A 14,886-nucleotide genomic window follows, 5' to 3' on the forward strand; every position below is an offset into this window, starting at 1 on the left:
TTTAGCGCTTTGTTTGCTGCCCTGGGCTCCTGCTGGGAGGAAGGGTGGGATACAAATTAAATAATAAATAATTAAAAAATGTGAGCATGCACACACGCAGAGAGCCACACACATACACTGATGGGAAAATCAAAATCTCATCAACTTAATAAGAGGAGCACTGTCAGTCAATAATGAGCTAAATGAGCACATAAGTTTTGGGTAATGTTTTATCTTTGGGGTATTAGTTTACATTTTGAATTCTGTATGCTTTTTGCAATTGTGAATTGCTTTGAGACATTTTATGCAATAAGCAATGAATAACCACAATAAATTATTATCATAATCAACAACTTTGGCAATAAGGGGGGACATGATAAGATTGGGGCAAGGGGAACCTCAGGCTCCAAGGCCACATGAAGCCCTCCAGGCCCCTTTATCTAGCCCTCAAGACTCTTCCCAGACCACACCCCTCACTAACTCTGCCCTGCACCCTCCTCGAGTGCTTTGGCCAGGCTGAAATGTGTACTTGATCTCTGACAACTACCTCTTGTTCGCCAGGATGGAGAGATGCGTAGGTAGAAACCTCTGAGTTTTGCCTGGCTAGAATGTACAAAAGGCAAGAGTCAGGTCTGCTGCTTTTATCACTTTTTCTCCTGGCCCTGCCCACCACTGGCATTTGGGCCCCTGAAGCCTGCTTGTGAGGGAATGCGGCCCTGAGGCTGAAAAAAGGTTCCCTGCCACTGTGATTAGAAATTCACAGAATTACACATAATGTGAAGATTATATACTCAGGGTCATCCAAGGAAACTGATTCACAGAAGATTTTGAGTAGTTATATCAAAGCACACAAGATAATTTATGGAATTCATTGCCATACGATGTGGTGATGGCTACTAGCTTAGATGCCTTTTTTGAAAAGAAAAAAAAGATCAGACATGGAAGAAGATATGTCTATCTATATGGCTATGAGACACAGTAGCTAAATGGAACCTCCAGAGATAGTATGGGAGACCAATAATAGATGTAATCTGTTATGTAGGAAGCTGCCTTATACTCACACCAGTAGACCATCTAGCTAAATACTGTCTACGCTGATTGGCAGTGGCACTCCAGGGTTTTAGACATGGGTCTCTCCCTGACCTACCTGGAGATGCCATGGACTGAACTTGAAACCTTCAACATGCAAAGCAGGTGCTCTACCACTGAGGTATGGCCCTTCCAAATGTTGCCTTCATGTACTGCATGGGGGCTTCCCAGAAGCATCTGGTTAGCCATTGTGTTCACTATGTGGACCTTTGGTTTAATCCAGCAAGGCTCTTCTTTTGTGCTAATTGTCTTAAATGTACTTTCTCCTGATACCTGCCTATACCCCACTGATCCTTCAACTTCTATTCCACATTAGCAAATAGTATACAGCCTAACTTAACCTAACGGTACTCTCATAATGTTGCAATTTTGCTGATGCTGAATTTAGTTTCTTCTTGCAAATTAAGAAATCAGCTAGGTACAGTTTTATTCAAAATATTTGGATAACAATATAAATTTACTCAGGGGGTTGTGATTGTGCAATTTCTTTTTTTAATGGTTGCAGAACTGTGCAGTTTGCCTTGTAGTAAACCACTATTCATGACTGCAAATGCATGAACAGTTCAAAATTCTGCAGTTCTTTGAATCGTGTCTATGGTCTTCAAAGGAGATGACTAAAATTATAAGCAATATGAAAATCCTTCCTTTAGTCTATTTTAAGCACTCAAATGGAAAACTGATTATGTTTTCATTCCTGATATCTCTTAAGAATTTCACAAGCTTCTGAAACAGGTGCTTTGAAACGGTCAGATGAACCTTGTGTAAGACTTCCCATTAAACAGGTGCCTAGATCAACAATTAATTCCAGCCTTAACTCTATAAACATCAAGCTATCACCACCACAAAACAGAATTGCCCATCATTTGAGCTATATTTTTTATGAATGAAATTGGTTTTATATTTCATAAGCTATACACAGATATCACTATTCACAACACTACATTCACTGGTGGAACAAATCAAAACAGCTGTTCAGAAGCTAACAGCCATACCAGAAAATGGAATATGAGTGGGGCACTGATACCACATGGGGTTTAAGATGGAAGCAAGATACTGAAGGAGTCAAAATGGTATTTGGTAAGAATGCAAGTATAAACTACCGCTGCTCATTACAACTATCCCCAAAATTACAACTATCCCCAAAATACTACTAGAAGCTATAAAATAATTTATCCAACAGTTCTTTCAGGAATACTGCGTTAAAAAGCAAAACATACACAGCAATCCTAACGAGGCAGGTAATGCCAGGAGGCAGATACATGGGCATATCTCCTGTGTACGTCAAGCTGCATTCTAACTGCACCCGGATGGGGTCTGGGGTCTGTGTAAACCTTTGTTTTATACCCACCTGTCTAAAGTGGCCCATGTTGGGTGGCCCGTGTTGGGTGGCCTAGTTCTAGATCTGTCCCACCAGTCTGATGCAGTTCCCCATCCCATAATAAACAAAGAGGAGATTCATTTCGACCAATAATACCCTTAAAGCATTGTTCTGCTGGGTTTATTAAATAAGATTTATTGCTGTTGCTGTTTCATTTAAAATATTTCTACCCTGCTTTTATTTTTTTTTCAATCTCGCTAACGTCTGATGCCAATACAGTAAAGATCCTAAGTTGGATCCAAACATTGGGTTATATTAAACTATGCCCTACTCAGAGTAGACCCACTGAAATCAGTAGGTGTTATTAACTTAGGTCCATTGATCTCAATGAGTGTACTCTGAGTAGGGCTTAGTTGGATACAACCTGTGCTATTTGGTGAACAGGAAGAGGTTGCATTCAAAGAGCAGAGTCTTCTATAAGTTGAACTCTCTTTCTGGCCATGGAATGGAAACAAGCACACACTCGCTCTCTGGGAGCCACCTGTCTATCCTCTGAAAACAAAAGCACCCAGAGCAGGGGCTCTGATGGTGACTTCAACAAATGGACAACTTCATACGGAAGCAGTTGATCCTTCATGCATCCTGGTCCAAAACTGGTTATAGTGTTTTATTGGTCAGCATCAGCACTTTGAATTGTGTCCGCAAACAAAGTGGAAGCCAGCAAAGAACTTTAAGAATGCCTTATTAGTGCCAAGTTAATGACCTAGCTGCCATATTCTGAACGCAAACAAATTTCACTTTTCAGAGGCATTCCCATTATCTAATTTGAAGTTTAGGAAGGCATGGATAAGTGTGTCAAGATCATCCTTTCCCAGCAGGAAAAAATAGACGTCCCAGCACTGTCTACTTTTTAAAAAGTAGACAGTTTTCAGAATAAAAAGACTGAAAACATAAATTAAAATTAACAACTCAACCTTGATTCCCTGATCACAGCACAATGGGCATTCCGATGCGCTCCAGAACTCCAGTGTGAAAGGAGTTTCCTATTCAGGCGGAGCAAATCAGTGAACCCCCAAAATTGTGTTTTCCAAGCATGGCGTTGTTCTCTTCACTGAAGATGCTCTAGCAGGTGAGGTAATTCTGTGTGCACAATAAAGTGTCTAGCCCATACAAAGTTGCTCGACTGGTAAGTATGCATTTATAACCTTCTATGACAGGCCTTGGGAACCTTTGGCTCTTCAGATGTTGTTGGATTCCAACTTCCATCAGCCCTAGCCAGTGTGGCCAATGTTCAGGGATTATTGTAGTCCAACAACATGGCAGGGGACAGGTTTCCCTACGCCTATTATATGGGCTTAATTATGGCCAAGCCAGATGTGTCACTGTGCAAATTCAATTGACTTGCATGTATGTAAATACCAACTGAAGGAAGTCTGAGCAGCCTTGGAACTGCAGGGACCTTGTCCTGATCCTGATTTAAATAAATAAATAAAACCCTCTACAAAGTGGCTATTTGCACTTTAAGGGAAGTCTCCATTGGTGCCAAAGGGAATTTCCCTCAATATGCAAATAGTACCTTCATTGAAGCAGTTTTTGTAAGGATCATGGCAGGGAGAGAGTCAACGCTCCCTTGTCCCACCACAAGGATCCAGAGGCTATTTATATGACAAAAAGGTGCATGTTAATTTCTCTGCAATTAACATCATGTCTACTTTGACCCAGATGTTCCATGAAAGTGTGAGTGCCAACCCTACAGCTTTTCCCCCAGCACCCAAAAAGCTGATTCGATAGGTACCTAGCTTTGTTCCTTTTAATCTTTTAAATGAATATTTCTTTATGCCTTCCACTACTCTGTTCCAAATATCTTTTTTCTTTAGGATTCTAGACAGAGGTTTGATCCCTGCAGAGAAGACAAGCTACAGCAGACTAGCAGTGGAAAGGTTATTCATCTATATATACATATTCACTCCACACCACTCATTCCCAAACCGTATGTTTGTTTGTAAAGAAAGGCCATAGGGTATTTGTTACTGGCATTGGTGTACAAGTATGGCCCTAATTTAGCAATTATGTGGATTCTCATTTTTCTATAAACTTGAATTCTACAATGGGTTATCAAAAATATGTTTAAGAGGGCATATCACAGAAGTGTAAAATTTAATGTACATGGCTAAAATAAATAGCCATGAGAGATAAATAAAATTAAAGGTGAACTGCTAAATTCACATTAGATTTTCACTGCCATGAAGGAAACGCATTGCAGATAACAAGAAAATGTCTGAACATGCACAGTAAAAAAAATACTGTGGGCACCATATTAAAGTGCAAATTTCTCCCCTTATAATCTTATCCATGTCTTCTCAGAAGTAAATCTCAATTGGACTTATTCCCAGTTAACTATGTATAGGACTGCAGCTTTAGTTCTTATTCTTCATAGGTCCACATACTTTTCATTATCTTAGTAACAGTGTGTTTCTTCAATAAATCACTGAATACAATGTAAATACCCAACAAAATCCATACCAGATTCATCTTTCTGTTTTGATTTCCGCAGACTCTAGGGAGCAGTCCATAGCAGTGGCTTCTAAATTATTTCAAACAATTTTATTTTATCCTAAAACAATGTACTGTGAGACACTGTTTTCTTTTTTAAATACTGTTTATCGAAACTCCAGTTCTGCACACACAAAAATTAAAATGGGGATATCATAACTTTATTTACCTTGGTCTTTTCACCAATAACATTCCTCTCCAGCTCCGCTATCTTCCTGTTTAAATGATCCAGTATTTCCTTCTCCTTGAGAAGTTCAGCTGTTTCAGATTTCTGCTCCCCATCCAATAGGGCACATTCCATATCCATCTAAGATCACAAAAACAATTCTCAGTTTCAATCCAGCTCACAAAGAAATACTGACACATACTTTAGGAAAGCATGATGCATATTTTAAAACACTGTGATGCAAAGCCACATCTTGAGATATTTTAAGCCATGTACACAAGCACCATCTTACTGAAAGGTGAAATCCAAAGTTAGCTGTTTTTCAAATACTTTCTTTCTAGTTCTTCTGTTTCTACTTCCTTATGGTATCCTAACTTCCTCATGGGAAGTTGTTGCACTGGCCACTTTGCAACAGCTGCTCTGTCCTCCTCCACCCACCCCATCACTAATTATACTCAATAGTAATTAAGGCATCTGTGGGTTGGTTTGCAAATGTGAGATCCCAAGAAAAGCAGAATGGGAACTTATAATTTAATTATGTCAACAAATGGTGAGCAATGGAATAAAAGGAGACAAGGCACTTCATTTCCATACCCTTTGGCTACTATAGATACCTCTGCTATACTCTCAAGTAATACTTTGCAGTTCATATTTGCAAAATGTGAAGTATCAAATACTATATTTAGGACTGACATGTCCTGCCAAGTAACTTGCTTAACATTGCAATCCTAAGCACACTTTTAGAGCATAAGTCCTAATGAATATAGTGGGATATATGTCTGAGTAATCCTGAGTACAGGATAGCACTACAAGTACATAAACTAGGACTCTGTACCTGAGGATCAAGTGCATCATGTAAGGACTGGATGCCAAGATGCAGCCCCGCACACACTTACACACGCAAACACAAAGAGCTATACTACTCCCCACCTTGGAGGGAAAGCTGTAGTTGGGTTCTCATTTGCATGAAACTAATTGCAAAGGTATTGGTGCTAAGGGGTGTGGCCAGTGGGTGCATTGGCATCAGGGGCCCAACTAATCTCACTCTCAGAACTATACCCAGCCTTCAGCCTTCACTAAATGTGTGAGAGTGGAGAATAGCCTTTACATGAATCAGTCTTTCAGTAATCTGTATAAACATGTTGAATGTATGTGTGCATCATCTTATAGCAAGGTGAATGTTCAAATCAGGTAAGAAAAATAAGGAAAATATGTCTTAAACCTCTCTGGAGGACTCATCCATCTGATCATTTAAATCTTTGATCTTCTGTTCAAGTTCTTCCAAGTTATTCAGTATTATAATGCGTTGTTCTTCCATCTGATTAAGCTCCAGCGCTCTTTGTTCATCACTTATACACTCTGGTGCCTGCAATAAAGCAATGTATTGTACTTTTAAAAAAATACAAGTTCTCAAATATGCATTTTCCTATCACTTTCTCCCCTGGCCACCCCTGGGATTAACGAAAAATACCAGCTACAAAACTTTGCTTACATCAATGGATTAAGACCAACCACAACATAATTACCCTTTATAAATCAGATCTTCTCCCTTCTTTATTAATCTTGTTTTGTCATATTCTGCAAAGACACTCTTTCATAATTCTGTCCTCACTTCCCTATTGGGCAATCTTGGCAAATACAAAAACAGTTGTTTTCTGGGCAACTATTTCCTGGATCAAACTCCTGTAGGTTAAACCATAGCACAGACAGAGAATGATAGCACAACAATCAGAAACACATTTTCTGAACCTATGGCTATGTCCTAGTGTCCTACCTGACTGTGGATTTTGTTTTCAAAACAGGGCTGGCTAGTCTTCAGGTGGCAGATTATCTGCATATGGTCACAAGAGTATTTCTCACTATCAGAACTATACCCAGTACTTAGCTCCTATTCACTGTCCTTTGTTTTACATTGCTAAAACATATGCCCTTCTCTCATATTAAGATTAAACAATGCAGTTTAGTAGCTGGAACTCTGGCATTTTAGAACAAATAATGGATTTCATTCAAGCAATTGCTGCTATTGCTATTACAACAGTATAACAGAAGAACTTTTTTTAACAAACTGTATTTCTTGCTAGCTCAAGTAATCCTAGCAGGAAAGCCTCCTTATCACAAGCATCCTGCTTGGCTAATTCTGACAATGCCTCTTGGATTTCATCTTCCAAGTGGAGAATTAACAACAGGGTCCCTCACTTATGGAAGGCAACGTTCAACCATATGGAAGAGATGCAAGACCACAATCCTACTAGTGCAAAAGGTTACTTGAATACTGCCCCATATTAATTATAGCTGAAACACAACTGGTCACATGACAAGTGGGAAGAGTGCTGCACAGGAGGGGAGAGGGCTGCTCAGAACCTGCTTGCAGGTTTCTCATGGGCCTCTGGTTGGCCGCTGTGAGAACAGGATGCTGAACTAGATGGGCCATTGGCCTGATCCAACAGGGCTGTTATGTTCTTAGGTGTAATAACTCTCCCAGGTTGGTATTCTTAACCCTAATAGCTTGTGATTATGAATACAAACACAATTCCTCCATACTCTTCAATTTTTGGTTAAAACAAAACCAACAAAAAGTAAAATAAATGTTTCATTGTATTCTTGGAATATTGATATTGTGTAGTATGTGCTAGCCCTTTCCTTATCTCTGTAGCAAGAAAAAGAGTATTCCTTGCACTAAGTAAAGATTACATTTCTTTTATTTGTGATTCCAGTCTTTGAGCTCCAAACCCAAAATAATGCTGTTTTTGCTATCCTATAATGATAATTATTCTTTACTGCAGACAAACACAGTCCATCTTCAGATTCTCCTGTGGACATCCCTTAGAAATGAATGAGAATTCTTAAAGAACTTCTACTAATTTCAGTGGGTCTTGAGCAGATAATGGTCACTGTAGACCAGAGTGGAGGTGTGGCCCAGGAAATTAAGTCTGTGTTCATCACCTGTGTGTTCTGAGAGGGAAAGAAGCACAAAGTGCAGGGTCAGCTGGTAGCTCTATGTCAGTGAGGCAGTGGAATCCACTCAAGGTTTTAGCCCAAACTTTCAAGGAGGCAAGTTCAGACTAAAACCCGGAGCGGATTCCACTGCCCCACTGGCATGGAGCTACCAGCCAACACTTACAAAGGGTGCCCTGAGTAATTCCAGGAATTTATTTACAGTACCATGAGGAAGAAGTCAGCAGAACTATCCTCAGCCTCAGCCTAACACAGTTGGTACTGCTGCAACAATAATACCTTCCTGTTTCTATGATTCCCTTTCCACCAACAGCACATAGCAACATCTGCTGCTTTGGAGCTCTATGCAGAGTGTTTAAACTTCTGAACAGTTAGTATGTTATGAACGTTCCATGATACCACAGCAGTTAAACTATGGTTTGAAGGTTAGGGCCTCGCTTTTTAAAAAAATGAAGCCAGATTAGCTAATAGGTAGTGATATCTCAAAGACTGCAACTTGGATTTCCTTTCCATGACCATTAACTGTCTGCTAATCTATGTTACTAGTGGAATGTACAACAAAATGATGCAGTAAATCCTCACCCAGCAACTGGATTGCTCCTGTTGACAATTCTAGCAAGCTATGCCATCCACCAAGATAGGATACCATAAGATGTAAGCAGGCCAATTCACTCTCCTCCCACCCTAATTTTTCTTTTCTATCTGACATTAAACATTTTGTGGTTCCTGGAGGCCACTGATCATATCACACCACAGATGTGGACAAGCAGATTAACCCAGGCCACTTTGAAAGTGAACAACTTACTGCCTCTGATAAACTTCCCTAAATAAAAAAGTAATGGCCAGAGGCATAAAAAAAGAACTACTGTAACTGAAAAGATATTTGTCATTTTATTTGGACCACATACCAGCACCGAAAGGAAAAATGTCACCTACTTTATTTTTCACTGTTGATCTGATTGTGGCCTTTTGCAAGAGATGCATGCTGTACTTCCATGTGTCATACTGAATACTGCCAAAGGGACTGTGCACTTCCTGGATGCCACCACTGTGTGGCAGCCAGGGCGTGTGTGTGTGTGTGAAGAGCCTGGTTCAGATCTGCTCTGCATGTAGCCTGCACTACTACATGAACTCTTTGGTTGTTAAACAGCGGCAGCAGCTAAAAATCACACAGACCCTCTCTTTACTTGCTCCTTGGCAGTGACAGTCAGTCACTACCTGCACTGGAACCTGCCCCTAAAGAGGAAATATTGCTATTCAGAAAAGACTTTAATGGTGTAACTGTGCACTTCACTGGACTGTGGTCTTAAAACTGACCGTTCTTGATGCAAAGCTAAAAAAATAAAAATAAAATACAGACTTATGATAGGAAGTTATACATTTTAACTCTTTTTTCCTTTGGCAAAAGCACGGAAACAGTTCTAATACAGAACAGGATCTCCAACCAGTTCTTACAAAACATTTGCCATTACCTTTGACAAGATACTTAGGTAGGAAGATTCATTGACACTCTTCAAAAAGGGAGAAGGTGGTAAAGGTGAAGTTGTCCTGTTGTCACCTAAATGTTTATTTGTTCTGATCCCTCTAGGGGAAAAGAACTCCATAACATTTGGACCAAGATCACTGAATTCAGAGAAGTCAGAATCTCCAGCAGGCGACTGCAAGTGGTTTCTGAATCTTGTTTCGGGAGTCATCTGAGAAACTTCAAATACAGAATCTTCATCAGATAGCTGAAGCTTTTCAAGTTCTTTATTAATTTTTTGAACATCAGCTACAGTTGTGACAGTGTCAGGGTCATTGTCCGGCTTGGAATATTCTGCACACAAGTTAAGAATGGTCTCCAACCGTTGGCGTTCCTAACATTGAAAGTAATAATGAAAAATATTAAAGGTGAAGGATAGGATACATACAGAAATCAATACTACCAAGTTACATGAAAGAGGATAGCTTGATGATATGGCACACTGATCCTAAAATATGTATCTTGGGATGTAGACACAAGTTTCAATCAAACATACTTCTCACACACAGTACATGCAAACATTATAATTTTAAATGCACAATATGGAAAAGGCATGTAAGGTATCAGCTTTTAGGAAATTATGAGCACCCACAGAAAACAATGGATTGCAAATCTTCTCATGAAGGGTTATCAACATTCACTGAAAAGGGCTCTTTGAATGTTAGAATCCTAGACAAACTACGGAGGATTAAGAGTACTCCAATGTGAGTGCTGAATCACATCTGTTGAGAAACCCTGCAAAATATATTTTGACACATGAATACTCTGTACTTGTGCAGTTCAAGCAATTGCAAGACTGGCTGAATTACAACACCATACACTTGAGGAAGCTATACTTAACATGTGGCTTTACATACCTTCAAGGACAATATAAAGTCACAATTTTAAAGGGATTGTTCTTCAGGATACAAGTTAAACATGTTACAGTAGCCTTACCCTTGCATTCAGAAACACTAATATTGACATGTTACCTAGGGTAAGAAAGTCTTACCTGTCAGCTACCTAAATTTTATAGTGTCAACAAGTGTTCCTTTAACCTTAACATGACCCAAGAATGTATTCAACTTCAATGTCTGAAAATTCAAAAGTAAGAATAGAAGGAAAAAGCATGGATTACATGCAGCCCATGCCTATGCATGCTTGCTAATTAGTAAGGCCTGCTGAGTTCCTCTTCTCCCCCCGCCCGACAGTAAACTACAAAGGCAAAATGACAATGAAATTCTTGCACCTCCAAAATCCTTTGCTCCCTCCATGCACTTTCTCCACAAGCCTCCAGCTCCCTCTTCGTTCGCTTGGCCCACATCTGCTCTCTTCCACTCAAGCCTGTCTTCTTTGAGAAGCCAACCCATTTCTGAAAGCACCGTCTAACTGCCAGCCAGGAACTCCAACATTTATCCATCCCTTGATGCTGCAAGAGGCCACTGTGCCTGGCACTTTTGCTATACCTTCACTGCAACAGTTGGGATAAACAACACTCCACCCCCACACAGAGAGACAGGATATGTCCGCTTTGGCGTCTCTCCTCACCCACTCTTTGGAAGACAGGACATATCAAATGGAAGCCTGCACGGCTGCAGTTCACCTTAGTCTAGCTCAAATGCAAGAGGGTGAGTTTAGCACTTCACCAGTTCTTACAACACAGCCTAGAATGCACCAAGCTCACGTGCTCCAGGGTGAATGATGTTTTTAAAAAAACCTGAGAAAATTTTTCAGAATCTCAAGATTTTAAGAACTGATCCCCATCCACTGTGAATGCAGAGAAAAACCTCTTTGGAAAAACAAAATCTGCTGATACTTCAAATGGAAAGCACACAGAGGAAGATCTTAAACTTGATCATGGGAAAGCTGAAAACTGCTTAATACTGGCAGTTTTGGTGAGAAACACAAGTCGCTAAGTGTCCATACTTACAAGAACGCCTCTATACCTAAGTAACAAATATAGTAGCTTCCTTTGCTACAGGGGTAATAGGAGAATGTGTTGCCTGGTTGCTATTTCGACATACACAACGTGGTCTGAAAAAGCTTATGCACAGGAAGTTCTGTCGGCTGCTATTTTGTGCTGTCTACTCGTATCGTTTGATTGGCTGCTAGCACCTGCATTCTGCTCATGCCATAAATTTAAATTTTGTTTTGCAAGTCAGGAAAACAGAGCAGCAACTAGAAGACTTACAAGAATTAACAGCCACAAATAGTCAAAAGTTTTATTTTTATGAGCACTCTATATTTCATAAAATATTACAGACTACCATTTGTTCTATATGGGTTCAAGATTCAAAGGGGAACAATCCACCATGAAATTAAGTAGATTAGCAAAGCCCAATGAAATTGTTAGATGTCATTCAAGGGTCTCACCTGGGGCTGAATACTTCCCATTAGACTGTAAGACTTTATGTACACTATATTTTCTGCAATATACTTCCTTTCAATTAACCCTCATGCAGACCTGGCAAAAAAGTCACACTGGCTGACTTTGGGGTATATTTGGACCCCAGTGAGATTTCCAATGGAAGAAAGGAGTCACTTTGTACCTCAGAAACCTTTCTTTTTTGTCACCACAAGAGTGCTTGACAGTACCAAAGCACCTTGAGCCAAAAAACACTTATGCAGAGCAGTATACGTTGCTCCTTTCTTCACGCATATTGAATAAAATAAGTGGTAACTGGCTGAAATTTGGCGATGTTGTATGGGTGACAGTTTGTGATAAAACTAGAACAGCCTTTCCCAACTAGTGTGCCTCCAGATGTTGTTGGATCACAACTCCCATCAGCCTCAGCCAGCATTGCCAATGGTCAGGAAAGATGGGAATTGTGGTCCAACAACATCTGGTGGCCCACTAGTTGGGAAAGGCTGTCCTAGAAGGACAACCCTGTAGATCTACCCCGTGGCTTTGGGGCACTACCCTGGAAGCCTAATAGGAAAGCAAGATCTGTTGGAGTGTTAATGCTGAGAACTCCTCCATCTTATGTTCAGGTGATATATATGTGTAAATAAGCCATATATCATAAAGACACCACAGTCTCTGCTGGCCTTCATTCCAAGGAAACCAAACCCCAGGTAAGCGCAGAAACTCCTGTAAGTCTTGCACCATTCGGAAATTGGGATGCACACAATACCATTGTTGCAGTTTATCTAATATCAATAGGGAAGGAATTCCAGATAATGGGTGCTACTATGCTAAAACCCTTCTTATGGCGATAGCAGAGTAGATCTCAGGGGCATGAGGAATCACTAACAATGCCCTTCCATGACCAGTCAGGAACATAAGTGGTAAGAAGACCTTTAAAGTATCCTGGTCCTAAGTTATTTAGGGTTTTGTGTACTAACGCAAGTTTCTTAATTTGGTCCAGTAGCTTATTGGCAGCCATAAACTCTACTTATCTGTTGAATGCAGTCTAAGCTAGTGAGGTGCATTTATGTGGCATTAAGGGAACAAGAATACGCTTAAGTCTTCAGAGCAACAGCACTTTTTTTTAAAAAAAACAACACCATAGTATTTCCTAAGAGAAATACTAAGACTGTGTCTTTAACTTCTCCCGTAGTTGCCATGCTCAATAGCCAGTCCTCTTTAATCTTGGTTCAGCCCCAGTGAATCCGCCATCTTACTTTTCCTGACATTTTCCTCAGTTGCACTGCTGCCCTCTGCTGTCCTTTGCCCCTTCCCTTGTCTGTTGTCTGGTGCGCTGCATTGCGGAGGTCTTCCCTTCTTCCCTTAAAATGAATACTAACAACACACCACATGATACGTGGGACGCACATGAGTAGCACAACAATGGGATCAATGCCTCATTAAGAAGTGCTGGTTAAGAAGTGCATTAAAACCTTAAAAAGGTTTTAATGGCTCAGGATCCCACTACCTTAAGGAGAGTATATTCCCATATAAACCTGCCCAGACCCTAATTTTATCAATGGAGGTCCTTCTCCAAGTGTCCTCTCTGGCAGAAGGGTGGAGACAAAAGAGAGAGAGCCTTTTCAGTAGTGGCTCCTTGTCTATGGAATGCCCTCCACAGGAAATGCTGCCTTATGCTGGCAGTACTATCTCTTTTTTGTGAGACCAAGGGAGCTTCCAGGGCAGCTTTTTATTGAACATTCATTCTAATATGTTCATCCAAAACTTGCACAGCAGTTAGATAATGTCATTTATTGAGCATTCATCCGGCACTGAGCTAGCAGTTAGGAACATAGGAATCTGCCTTATACTGAATCAGACCATTGGTCCATCTAACTCCGCATTGCCTACACTGAGTGGCAGTGGATCTTCAGGGTTTCAGACAGGAAGCTTTCCACCCTATACCTGGAGATGCCAGGGATTGAACCTGGGACCTTCTCCATGCAAAGCTGATGCTCCAGCACTAAGCTATGGCCTTTCCCTATTGTGCTGTTGTTACTGTATTGTTATCATCATACATTTTCCTGTCATTTTTCTTATTGGACTTCTTGCACTAGAAAGTGTAGGATAGGAACCAAATTTTGTACAAATAAAAGCCTGTCTGGAAGTCAAGGTCTACTCCCAGGCATTTGATTTTAATTTTCTCTTCTGCTGCTTGATTTTCATTAATCTGTTGTTTCAACAATGATCAGTCTGATGCATCTGGGAAATGGGGCTTTTTAATTGTTGGGAATTAGCGTGTGATCACTTTTTATTACATATAGTTTTTCCTTCTTTGTATTGTTGTAAGCCTCCTTGACAGCTCTGTGGTACAAGGAGATGAATAAACAAAAAACAGCACCATACATAACACGATGCTGCCAAGATGGAAAAAATACATCCATCTTCTGTAACCACCAAATGGTAAAGTTGCCCCTCCTTCTAAAAGCCTAGAACAATTTCCAAATGCACCAAGATGATTTTATTTAAAGCAGCCAAGAAATGGCAATATAGCACTGTTATTTACAGTAGAAGCACACAACTATTTGTCACATGGTGGCTGTTTACAAATTCACATGAACCTCTATCTACATAGACAATGTTTATAGCCTCTGACTACATGGTGAGCAAACAAATTATTCTTGTTTGGTCACCAAGATTCCCAAGCAGGGTAATGACCGTGTGTTCAGAAGCTACTATCCCCCAAGGTTAAATGCACTATGCAGTGAGGAATTACATGCCCATTAGAAATAGTAGTATAATTCTACCCTTCAAGAATTAAGTCAAGCAGAACATAATCATTCTAGAAAATAAATAAAAATGCATACTATTATATAATGTAGCAGTGGCTAACCTTTTTCAGCCCAACAGTCGCACTGATGGTCAGACACCCCTCCAAAGCCCACATGCCAATGATGGGCATGGCCAATGTATGCATA

At 40.2% G+C, this 14,886-nt stretch overlaps 1 protein-coding gene across 9 annotated transcripts in view; it reads right to left on the minus strand.

Moving 5' to 3' along the window:
* The window catches only part of PHLDB2 (pleckstrin homology like domain family B member 2), a 115,589-nt gene that overhangs the window by 49,893 nt on the left and 50,810 nt on the right, over positions 1–14,886 (minus strand). For 8 of the 9 annotated variants that reach the window (XM_061628086.1, XM_061628088.1, XM_061628090.1 and 5 more), the window contains 3 exons: positions 9,533–9,916; positions 6,328–6,471; positions 5,109–5,246 (listed from right to left, as the gene is read on the minus strand). In XM_061628086.1, the coding sequence (XP_061484070.1) occupies positions 5,109–5,246; positions 6,328–6,471; positions 9,533–9,916 (666 nt within the window). Of the gene's footprint in view, positions 1–5,108; positions 5,247–6,327; positions 6,472–9,532; positions 9,917–10,810; positions 11,007–14,886 lie in introns of those variants that run through there. The other variant, XM_061628094.1, reaches the window with a different exon arrangement.

Source organism: Rhineura floridana, chromosome 5, assembly GCF_030035675.1.
Source record: "Rhineura floridana isolate rRhiFlo1 chromosome 5, rRhiFlo1.hap2, whole genome shotgun sequence".
Lineage (NCBI taxonomy): Eukaryota > Metazoa > Chordata > Lepidosauria > Squamata > Rhineuridae > Rhineura > Rhineura floridana.